At 30.4% G+C, this 12,996-nt stretch overlaps 1 protein-coding gene across 1 annotated transcript in view; it reads left to right on the top strand.

The window, feature by feature from the left end:
• Positions 1–8,533: 8,533 nt before the first annotated feature.
• Positions 8,534–12,996, top strand: part of LOC109154496 (1-acyl-sn-glycerol-3-phosphate acyltransferase 2-like) — a 5,024-nt gene continuing 561 nt past the window's right edge. The window contains exons 1-10 of the mRNA XM_019302252.1: positions 8,534–8,781; positions 9,447–9,569; positions 10,025–10,064; positions 10,160–10,233; positions 11,127–11,186; positions 11,535–11,612; positions 11,709–11,867; positions 12,205–12,330; positions 12,531–12,623; positions 12,982–12,996. The exon at positions 12,982–12,996 is cut by the window's right edge and continues 72 nt beyond it. Of these exons, the coding sequence (XP_019157797.1) occupies positions 8,704–8,781; positions 9,447–9,569; positions 10,025–10,064; positions 10,160–10,233; positions 11,127–11,186; positions 11,535–11,612; positions 11,709–11,867; positions 12,205–12,330; positions 12,531–12,623; positions 12,982–12,996 (846 nt within the window). The 5' untranslated portion in view covers positions 8,534–8,703. The remainder of the gene's footprint in view (positions 8,782–9,446; positions 9,570–10,024; positions 10,065–10,159; positions 10,234–11,126; positions 11,187–11,534; positions 11,613–11,708; positions 11,868–12,204; positions 12,331–12,530; positions 12,624–12,981) is intronic.

The following is a 12,996-nucleotide window of genomic DNA, read 5'->3' as shown; positions in this document are numbered from 1 at the left end:
CATTGAGTCACCGTGATTTACAAGTTCCCACAATGCTCTATCGGGCCGGAGTGTGGGGGGCCCTTGGGGTTGAGGACTCAACCTTTGGAAGAAGAATTGCCTATTTAAATACGCAAATTCAACCTTCAATTATCTATGCATGAACAATTTCAATATAATCCTGCCTTAATATACTTTAAAGTACTTATTTAAAAAAAAAAAGTATTGGACATTATCCCAATCGCGCAATGCGCGTAAAAAACTAGTATATATATATATATATATATATATATATATATATATATATATATATATATAAGAGCCCAAGAGAGTTAGGCCTATAATGGGTAGAAAAAATGGCGGTCAAATTTTTTAATCAAATGAATGGCTCATATTTGATCAGATTTTAATTTTTTCTTGAGATTTACTAATTTATCCTTAATTATATGATTATCCGTTAACTTTTCCGTTAAATATTATCTTCTCCGTTAGTTTCTGTTAGTTCACCGTTAACTTACTCATTGATTTCAATAAGAAAGGTCTTAGGTTCGAACCTCATCCCAATCAAAATTGTCATAATTAGTACTCTATTTTACTCTTATTAAATTAAAAATAATAACTTAGTAGCTACAACAAAAAATAATACATATGCATTTCTTTAATTTTGAATTAGAGTTAATTCCAGCAATGGTCCTCCGACTATGTTGATTTTTTAAAATTAGTCCTTGACTTTTAATTTGGACATTTTACGTCCCTTGACTTTCACTTTTTTTTTCCAATTGAGGTCCTTTCGTCAGATTACGGCAAATTGGACTTTAAATGAAAGGGTAAAGTAGTTATTTCATCTGCCTAATGTATAATTCTTCGTATTTTTTCTATTTATACGCGACTTCGGACATCAAATTCACTTAATTGCTTAATTCCTAATGAAATTTTGTTCTTCGAGTGGATTTAGGAATTAAGCAATTAAGTGAATCTGATGTCCGAAGTCGCGTATACAAGGAAGAAATATGAAAAATTATACATTAGACAGATGAAACGACTAATTTACCCTTTCATTTAAAGTCCAATTTTTCGTAATCTCACGAAAGGACCTCAATTGAAAAGAAATTGAAAGTCAAGGGACGTAAAATGTCCAAATTAAAAGTCGAGGACTAATTTTAGAAAATCAACATAGTCGGCGGACCATTGCTGGAATTAACTCTTTTGAATTATATGTCTACAATGTCTTTATTCAAAAAAAATTATTCATTATAAATAAATTAAATAAGAGAAATAATTTCATTAATTCTATTGTCTTTATTTTTCTCCAATATAAAAATTCTTTACATTCAAATTCATCAATTGATTATATTCGCTACATTGTCCCTACAATGTCTTTATTAAAAAAAATTATTCCTTATCAATAAATTAATTAAGAGAAATAATTTTATTAGTTATATTGTCCTTATATTTCTCCAACGTAAAAATTTTTTACATTCAAATTCATCAATTGATTATATTCACTACATTGTTTATTATCTTTTTTTGTGCACTATTTTTTAATTAAATATCAAAGTTATAATACAAAATAATGCTATATATTTATTTACCAAGTATTTTATTAATACCATGAAAATTTTTTAAAAATATAATTAATAAAGCCAATTATATTAACTACTTGAGGAATTTGTTGACAAAGAGAGTATTCAAATCACACAACAAATTGAAGTGAGAACTACCTCGCAATGCACTTGTTTGACAATCAACAGTTAGTGAATTTGAGTAGCGAATTATATCAACGGTTGATAAAAAAATATTTGAAAAAATTATATCAAGGGTGTACATATATTTTATAATAATAATAATAATAATAATAATAATAATAATAATAATTGTTTAAAAAATAAAAATAATAAAAAATATATAATTAAGTCAATCATATTAACTACTTGGGAGATTTATTTACAAAAAGAGTATTCAAATCACACAACAAATTGAAGTGAGAAACTACCTGGCAATCAACGGTTAGCTTTTCAATATTAGTATTTATTTAATATTTTATGCCATACTTTTTAGTTGCTCTCCCTTATGTCCCGTATTTGGTTTCAATAATACCTATACAATTATTTTATCGACAATTATAATCAATCTTGACTATATTATATTGCATTTGTAAACTTAAAATTACCTATTTAAATACACAAATTCAACATTCAATTATCTATGCATGAACAATTTCAATATAATATTGCCTTGATATACTTTAAAGTACTTATTAAAGAAAAACATTGGGCATTATCCCAATCGCGTAAAAAACTAGTGTATATATATATATATATATATATATATATATATATATATATATATATATAATCTCAATGCATGCGTGGAGAGGCACCAAATTAAAATCGCCAACATGGTGAAATGGTTTCAATGGGATAATTAATTATGTCTTAACAACTACCAACACTACTAGTATCGCCTTCACTCAGCAAAATTGAAGTGGGAATCTCCGACACAATAGGGCCGACGACGTTTGGCGGCAGCTGAGCTGCTTGTATGGCCGGAGATTCATTTAAGGAGAGAGATTTTTGGGTGACCCTCATTCTTATAAAACTCTTCCCACATTCTAACACATTCTCCATACAGTACATCAAATCGCCATCAGACATCATTAATATCCAATCATTTTCGTGATCTTGATACTCCATAACAAATTTGTGTGCTGGTATTTTAAACCTCATCTCCAATTGCTCCTTCAAATATTTTATAGTTGACGAGGAGGACGAGAGTAGAAAAGCTGCGGTTTTATTTTGATAGGTTGCCTTGACGCGCATGGTGATATTATTAGTCCTTTTTCTTTTTCTGTTGCGATTTGGCTTGATGGCTAAGTCTCCACACTCTCGCTTCAGTGTAGATGAGCTAACTGCACGTACAATACATAGAAAATTCAACAAAAACAAATTAAACGGTGAAGAAATTTATAAGCTATATATATATATATATATATATATATATATATATATATATATATATGAGACAACCTCTACAACTAAAAAGAAACTATTGAATAATTAATCAATTTTCTGTACTATGTACTCCATAAAATATATGGTCGAATATATGTGTGTGAGAGAGATAAAATTAACTATAGTGTTAGGGCATCTCACCTTTAAGAGTTTTAGCAACATTATGACTCTTATCAAATTGTTGCTCAATAACCTCCCGCTTGATTCCATGATCTTGGGCGTCATCAATTCTTTTTAATCCAACCACATTATTATTTGCTTCTTCAATTCTTTCACTGGATTCCAGAATTTGCCCTTTACGTGCTGACTTCTTCTGTTGCATTATCCCTACAATATACATACAAAAAAAACGTACTCTCATCTTCTTTAACACACATCATAATACCTTTAATTTGGTAATAAATAATAATTTTGACGTACTAACAAATTAAACTATATACTATTACCTTCACTCATTTTTTACTTGATCTGAGCTTGTTCGCCTAGTCTCGGAGATCCCGAATAATTTAGTATTCTGGCCCTTTCAAACCTTTCTGCGGCCCTTCTATAAATGACATAAACATTCAAAAGATTCAAAAAGGTCCGATAAAAATGAGACAAAAGGAAATTTACAAAAATTAATTGATTACTACTTAATAAATAAATTGGAGCCGAAATGGTCCATGATTAATAAATAATAATTTATCTCAACTAGATATTGTCCCATATGATACACGGGATGAATATTATTAATTTTATAATATAAATATTTAATTTAATTGATAATACACATCTCAATAAAAACATACAATCAATTAATGTAGAATAGAAATCATTAAATTGTATAGCATTACAAAATTTACAAAAAGCATAAATATAAATACTACAATTTACCAAATATAATTACAAATTTGTAATTACTTCTTTGTTGGTTTTATGATTTTTGATTCGTCAACGACAGGCCAACACTACCGTAGGAACTTTGTATTGAAGAGTATTGCTGGTGAATCGCTAAAAAGTTGTCCTCCGTCCTCTATGTGAGGGGTTTATTTATACATATTTTGGACCTAGAGCCCTACAAGAAATAAGAATTTTAGACTGCTTCATATTGGGAGTCTTAGTTACATAATAAAACCCAATTCTAATATACTAGAAATAATAAGTCTAATTCTAATTATATTAAGAATAATATACTCAATCATTGACAAACTCTTAGGTTACTACACAAAATGTAGTTTACAAATAAATTTTCAATAATTTGTAATATTTTTGAATTTTCAATGTCATATCCTATTTTTAATATTATTCTGTATTTATGTAATACTAATTTTACATCTTGCAATGCATGCGTTTTTCAAAAAATATTTATACTTCAATTATAATAAGACTAAGAATTATTAACAATTTCTTAACATAAATACAATATTTCTAATTTTTAGTCCGTGCATCGCACGGGTGACATACTAATTAAAATTAAAAATAATAAGAAGAAGACAAAAGGGAGCCACGAACTCCCTTTGTAAATGATGTTGGATCATTTTGATCCCACATTGAAATGGTTTGGAAAGATGGACTTTTGAGCTCCTCTTTGTAAGAGATACAAACATATTTGTTTGCCCATCAACGTGGCAAGTATTCAGAAGTCAAAAGGTTCTTATTTTAAGAAACTTTAACTTTGTTTTCTTATTTTAGTTTATTTATTTATTTATTTATTTATTTATTATTAGTGGGGGTTGAGAAAGATTAACCCAAAATTTATGTGTTGTTTTAGTTTTTAGCCGTTTGGAGCAAATTAATGAGTTATTAAATAATATTTTTTGGTATTTTGATTAAAGATAAATTGTTAAAATGACGAATTTGTAAAAATTTTGGCGAATTTGTCAATAATCAAATATCAAATAACAACAACAACAACAACAACAACAATAATCCAAACAAAACAATATACAAAATAAAATTTAAATTTAAAAAAAAAAAAAAAAAAAAAAGACAAAAGCGAGCCACGGACTCCGATCCCTTTGTAAATGATGTGGATCATTTTGATCTCACATCGAAAATGTTTGGAAAGAGGAACTCAAGAGCTCCTCTATATAAGAGGAGCAATGCTCTCTTATAAACATAATTGCTTGTCCATCAATGTGGGCAAGTATATATTGAGAAGTTTACCCGCACGAGCTTAGCTCAATAGTTTAGTAGACAGTATTTGGGACAAGTATTGAGAAGTTCAAAGTATCTTTGTCTCTTTTTTTTTTTTCTTTTTTTTTTTTTTTTAGAAGTAAAAGGAAAATGGAAAGGAAATATTTCAATAATAATATTTTACATAATCAAATGGTAAAAGCATATTTAAAAAAAATAGTAAGGTAAATTAAAAATGGGAAAATAGCACTTTTTCCCCCTGAGTTATATACTTATAGCACTTTTCCCCCCTCAATTATTCAAGTGGCTGTTTTTCCTCCTAAAATGTTAAATGGACATATTTACCCTTAAATAAATATTTTATTTATTTTTCTTCTCCAACAAATTATGACCATAATTTGATTCAAACCAAATAAACACTATAGCAGCCAAACCAAAGAGAAAATTTCAATTTTGGTCCATTGACTATTGGAGTTGTGTTAATTGCAACACTTGACTTTCAAAAATATTAATTTAGTACTTTGACTATGTAATTTCTATCAATTTTGGTCACGCCGGCCAAATTGCCGGCCAAATCTCACCGGAAAAATTTAATAGGTCAAATAATGAGGGTATTTTAGTCATTTTACTATCTTTTGTTTCTTCTCCGATCGGCTTCTCCCCATTTCCGGCTTCTCCGATGAGCTTTCTTGTTTTCTTTCCCTATTACTTCTCTCATATTCTACCTTTCTCCTCTGTAAAAAAAAACGCCGACAGCTAGCTATAAACAAAACCGGAGAAGAGAGTGGAGGAGGAGAGCCATAGCTACTAAGATATATGCTGGGCTGAGAGCTCAGGGGAACTACAATCTCCCTAAGCACTGCGACAACAACGAGGTCCTCAGGTTGGACCGTCGAGCCCGACATCACCACTTATCGCAAGGTTCTTCTTCTTCTTCTTCTTCTTCTTCTTCTTCTTCATATATGTGCAATCAAAGAATGAATTTGTGTTCATTTCATCTTTGCTAATGGGATTTAACCTGGGTTCCATAGATCTAGATATTTACCGACATGGGTTTGTTTTGTTTGGATCATATACTGATGCCTGATTAGCTTTTTCCAAGATTTGATCCAGAAAACACTGGATTTTTTCTTTGATATTTAGGGCTATATGCTACTTTTCCTTTTCATGTCATTGTATAACCCATGGCCCTGCTTTTCAACTGTTTCTTCGCTGAATTTATCCACGTCTCCTCAATTCTTGAAAGATTTTATGGATTACACACCTTTCCAAAAATTCATATCGATTGGGTTTTGTTTACAGCTAGGTGTCGACATTTTTTTTTTACAGAGGAGAAAGGCAGAAGATGAGAGAAGTAATAGGGAAAGAAAACAAGAAATCTCACCGGAGAAGCTGGAAATGGGGAGAAGTGATCGGAGAAGAAACAAAAGATAGTAAAATGACTAAAATACCCTATTTATTTGACCTATTAGAATTTTTTCCGGTGGGATTTGGCCGGCAATTTGGCCGGCGTGACCAAAATTGATAGAAATTACATAGTCAAGGTACTAAATTTACATTTTTTAAAGTCAAGTGTTGCAATTAATACAACTCCAATAGTCAGTGGACCAAAATTGAAATTTTCTCTTATACCAAAATATTCCAATTACAATTTAGAATCGAAACTCGATATTTAGAGTTTATTAACATCCCGGAACAAACGGTTCATGTTCCGAACTGAAAAAATAAATTACATTTATTTTTGAATTTAGATTATTTTAAAATAAAAATAAAATTTTAAAATAAAAACAGTTCAAAATCGCGAATCGGGTCCGGAACCGCTGGTTCACGGTTCAGGATCCAATTTCTTTGATTCATAATTTTAATAAATTGAAATCCAAATATTGGGTTCTAGATCTGAATCATAACCGGAAACTTTTAATTCGATTGCTATAGTGTCCGATTCAGTTCGAACAGAATCGTGGTCATCCCTACGTATACGCAATAATTTGTTGGAGAAGTAAAATAAATAAAATGTTTATTTTAAGGGTATAAATGTCAATTTAATATATTAGGGGGAAAAATCACCACTTTTAGAATAATTGAATGGGCTAATGTGCTTACCTAAATAATTGAGGGGGGAAAAGTGCTATAAGTATATAACTCAGGGGGAAAAAGTGTCATTTTCCCATTAAAAATTGAATGAAAATATTTCATTAATAATATTCAACATCATCAAATTCAAATAGAACCGAAATTAGGTAAAAATATCACTCTATATTCTAATTGACTTAAAATAAAAAAGAATAATTGACTAAAAATGAATCTAATATTACTAATTGACTAAAAATATAAAAGGAAATGAATATTAAAAATTGATTGCAAATAAAAAAATCCATAATTGACTAAAATAAAAAGAAATAGTAAGATCATTGCATTTTAATTAAAAATAGAATGAAAAATTAAAATTGGAGAAAAATATTTCAATAATAATATTTTACATTATCAATAGTAAATGCTATTTTAAACAACAGTAAACATAAATTAAAAATGAAACGGAAATATTTCAATAATAATATCTACATCATCAATTAAAAATGAAACGAAAATTAGTTACAAATATCGCATTTAATATTCTAATTGACTAATTAACTGAAAATAAAAAAAGAATAATTGCCTAAAATGAATATGATATTACTAATTGACTGAAAATATAAAAGGATAACTAATTGAGTGATATTCTACCATTATATATTTTCACCCAAGTAACCCGTCCTGATGGATTGAAGGTGTTAGCTCTAGACGAAGATGAATAAGATTGTGTTGCCACTACCAATGTCGTCTACAAATAGGTTTCAATAATGTGTAAATATAATCGGTGATATTAAGTTTTTTTTTTAATGAAAAAATTATTATATATCTGGACAAAAAAATATATCTTTCATACAAATGAATAAGGATAGAAATTCATTTATATAACTGAGTTGTTAAAGAACGAGCATATTTGCCTAATTTATGAAAATACTAAACAATGATAAATAAAATATTCAAAATTATAGCACCGCATGCATACATCTAGACATTAGTTATTAATTTGAGCAATTATTTGCACAAATTCAACCAATGATAACATCAAAATATATAAACGATCCAAACAATATCTTTAATTGCACTATATAATATTTGATGTTCTAATTTAAATAATTATATATCAATTTATATATTCTTAATATAGTACAATAAATACATTTTGTACATCGCACAGGTGCAAATACTAGTTGAATTAAACAGGTAACACTAGATTGATATGAATTTAATATTGAAAATTAGAATGTACAGGATAAATAATAACGCTTTTAAAATTAAATTAAAAAAAGAAGAAAAAGAAAACCATTGAAAAATTGAGAAAACGTTGGTTCAGAGTGAATTAGAAAGCGTAGCCTGTAGCGGAAGGTGTGGCGTAGGGCGTTGGCGCAGTGAGTATTTGCAGTTGAGTTTTTCCGTTCAAATTTCAAAAACTTGGCCTTTAATTTGTCTCTTTGGCAACTATTCATGCATAATAATAAACTTGTTCAATTCTCTCTTCCGGCGAATCTTTAATTTGTTGATCTTCTCTGCAATGGCGATCGCGGCCGCAGTCATTCTTCCTCTCGGTGTACTCTTCCTCCTCTTTGGTCTTGTTGTCAACTTCATTCAGGTGCCCCTTTTCTGCAAATCCCTTTTTACCTTGTCACTTGAGTATTTTAAATATCTGGTTTGCACTTTCTTGTTTCTTTTTTAGAATGATTTGTTTTGGTTACTTTTGCATTTCATCATGATCACGGGAAATTTTCTAAGAAAAACACTATAAAAGTGTGTATTTTGCAGTTGTAATGAGATTATAGGAAGTTGGATCAACATTATGCCCAAGCTCATGCTTTTATGAGAACAAATTGCAGAGAGCATTATTTCCATTTATGCAATTGTACAATCTCTGGATATGAGAAGTCCACTGATTCTCTAAAATCAATGTTTTCTGTCAAATTGAACCTCCACTATGGAAACTGATTCAAATTGTTGCATATTTCACATTCAGTGTGATTCCTTAATTAGTTTATGAGACATTCAAGATTTTTTTATTTTTATTTTTAAAGGAAATGCTAACAAGTGCACTTTTATTTCCATTTTGGAATATCCGTGAATTGGATGACTTCACCCTACTTTAGTTTATGTACCATAAATCCAATGTTGAGTAAAACTTTGGAGAACAATGAGACTGCTAAACATTTCTTTAGAAGGTTACTAAAATATTTATTGGATTGTGCCAACTTTGATGACAGAATGGTTTGTATTGATTGCATTTCTTAATATTTTCACTTTCAGGCTGTTGTCTTTGTCCTAGTTCGTCCAATTTCGAAGAACTTATATAGAAGGATAAACAAAGAAGTTGTAGAAATATTGTGGTTGCAGCCTGTATGGCTATTCGACTGGTGGGCAAATATTAAGGTGTCTGGATCAGTGGCCTTTATTTTAGTTTCCAGAATTCTTCACATTACTCGAGAATCGAGATTAAATGATTTATGGAATTGTATTATATTTTTATCACAGAAAATTGTAACAATAATTTCTTTTGTTCAAATTTTACTTCATTTTCTACTAAATCTGCCAGAGAACCTAATGAGCCTTGACATTTTGTTGGAATTCTTCATCCTCTTTACTAAAGCTTCTTCTATTATCAAGAAAAGTAAAGGAAAAGAAAAGAACACCATGTTTGTGTGGAACCAATGGGGTATCTCCTATGAACTTCATTAGGCAGAGTTCAATATATTCTCAAAGAGAAATAAGAAGAAATTTTAGTCGCCAAAATTTTTACTATATTCCTCCATTATTTTGTTTTGTTTGAGTTTATTTTTTTGTGTGTTCAGAACTAACAGTGTGGTTAACTGTCTACGCCATTGCAGATTCAGCTGTACATAGACCCAGAAACTTATAAATTAATGGGTAAGATTCTCTAGCTAGTTAATTACGTTCTTCTGTTTAATTGTCTAGCTATATTCTTTAAATTACATTTGCTGATAAACTTAATTTAACTTCAGGTAAAGAGCATGCACTTTTTATTTCTAACCACAAAAGTGATATTGATTGGCTTGTCGGATGGGTCCTAGCTCAGGTTTTTATCCACTTAAATTTATTATTTCTTTTTTAATTTCTATCATCATGCAATAATCTCATAAAAATAAAAGAAAGAAAGAAAGAAAAAACTTGCTGCAATGTTCCGTGCTGAAAATTCCCCATCTTCCAAATTTCTTATTTTCTTTCTTTATCAGCAATTTATATCATTGCCATTAAATATTTTTATCTTGATAGTCATGCAAAACCAAGGCACTAGATAGCTGAGTAGAGGGGAGGAAAGGGAGGTTGGAATATTTGAATTTGATGTGAAATTGTGCTATGAGATTGATCTAATTTTGTTGATAATAATTTTGAAAATCTCACAGGCTCTTGACATTAAACATCTTGATTTTCATATGCAGTCAGTTCATGGAAATAAGATTTTTTCTAAATTTTTTTTTATAAGTAATGCAAATAAGAAATATGTTGAGGAAGTGTGCTCTTGCCGATACATGAACTATAATGAATTCCTATGTTGATCAAAGAAAGAAATTTGCAGAAATGTTATTTTGAACTGTGACCTGATATTGATGCAATTCAATTTTAGCTTATGATCTAATTATCTTGAAAAAAATGCTCTTGCAAATTTGTTCCATAAAAGATTGCTTTATATCTTATCCTTGTGAAGCCCTTTTTTTAACCCTTTAACAATATGGTTTATAAGGTTGTAGGTAGTCTTGATTCTAAACTTCAGGTCATCTTTATCTAAAAAATTGCTGCTTCTTATGTCAGTTTATCTATATTTGAAGTTTTCTTACATTAGTAGCAATGCCATGAGAAATTAGTGCTATTGTTATGGGGAAATATGTTACGACTACCTAATATGAATTTTTAGTATATCATTATGGGTTCTGCTATTATTATATGACTGATAATTGAAATGATTGGCAGCGAGCAGGTTGCCTTGGTTATGCGCTAGCTGTCATCAAGAAAACTTTATCATATATACCAGTAAGTTTTTCATAGTATATTAACCGTTACGTACTACCAGTTTATGTCATTGCAAGCACTTTCATGGCATTTTAGAATTTAGAACATATTTAGAATTGCTCTGGTAAATGTTGGTTTTGTTGATGTCAATATATCATGTTTATATTATGTGCAGTAGAAAGAGTAACTTAAAATTGACTCTTTTTTTTTTGTTGTTGCATATTATGTTCTAATTCCTCTTCATAGGATATGAGTATCCAATCCCACTGAGCTAAATAATAATGAAATGGACTGATATTTCAGAAATGCATAGAACAAAATGGGATAAATGTCTAGTAAGACATTATTTCGAGTATATTATGTATGCAGGTTTTGGGATGGTCAATGTGGTTTTCTAGTTATATTATTCTTGAAAGGCGCTGGGCTAAGGATGAGAGCACATTGAAGGTTATCTCTTGCACATTGCCTTTGCTTCATTTATGTGGTTCAACTTCTAGGCACTGCACGCCTTACATTTATTTAGCTTTTCATCTTCTGCTGCAGGCAGGTTTCCACGAGCTAAATAATTTTCCTCGACCATTTTGGTTGGCTCTTTTTCCAGAAGGGACTCGCTTTACGCAGGCAAAGCTTCAAGCAGCCCAAGAATATGCGGCATCGGCTGGATTGCATGTCCCAAAGAACGTGCTGATTCCCCGAACTAAGGTTGCATCATATTACTTTTAAGTGCTACAAACAAATCAATTGAACACAGTTTTTGGATGCATATACGTGTGTGAGTTTATGTCTTCTTTTCATGCAATATAGTATACATGCCACTCATTTCAAATATTTTGATTAGACAAAGAGATCTTTAAGATTCAAGAAAATGAGTTGCAGTTACAATTCACAACTCCGAACTCAGTCTAGGCAATGAGCAAAACAGGAAACATATTGTGCTTGTCTGAACACTGCTGAATATACCATCAATATGTCTATTTGTATAAATTTAGAAAATAAATTTCGGGTCAGTTTATATATTTCTCATTTGTACACTTTTCAGGGTTTCGTTTTGGCAGTTAATCAGTTGCGCTCATTTGTTCCTGCAATTTATAATATGACAGTGGCCATACCAAAAACAGAGCCGCCGCCTACAATGTTAAGAATGCTTAGAGGGCATTCTTCTGTGGTAAGACAACACATCTTTTTTCTAAAAAAGCTAAAGGACTAATTCATTAAATCAAGATTCAAACATCACTGAGAAGACAACATATTTATTTTAGTTTTCTGGATTTTGAAAATGGTAATTTGTCTGTGCACGCACATGTAGTGTTGTAGGCAATGAGTACCGGATTCATCTAAGGGCCTTTTTTTTTTTCCTGATTCTAGGTGCATGTTCACATCGAGCGCTATCCGATGAAGGATTTACCAGAAAAAGGAAGTGACATTTCACAGTGGTGTAAAGATATCTTTGTGGCAAAGGTACACTTTTCATGAAACTACATGCAAAACTCTCATCATAACTCCCATATGAGTGGGTTGAAGTTAATTTTTCATTTTTTCATAGAACTTACTTATCAAGGATTAGGTAGAACCGCATGAAACATGCATCAAAGAAAGGAATAAACCCAACCAAGTTGACTAAGGATACAAACTTGTAACCACAAGGTCACGAGTTCAAATCCCAGCCTAGCCTTCTTGGTTTGAGCCAGTCAGCTATGGACAAAAAATAAAGGAATAACCGTCCTTTCGGCACAATCCGACTATCTTTTTGTTTTTGGGTAAATCCACCATTTCCAACTTGTTAAGAAACCCTTTGATCTTTCATTGGGAAAATAAGGATGCCTTGCTGGAG

Source organism: Ipomoea nil, unplaced genomic scaffold, assembly GCF_001879475.1.
Source record: "Ipomoea nil cultivar Tokyo-kokei standard unplaced genomic scaffold, Asagao_1.1 scaffold2647, whole genome shotgun sequence".
NCBI classification, from domain to species: Eukaryota; Viridiplantae; Streptophyta; class Magnoliopsida; order Solanales; family Convolvulaceae; genus Ipomoea; species Ipomoea nil.
This window is presented reverse-complemented; position numbering and strand designations above follow the sequence as displayed.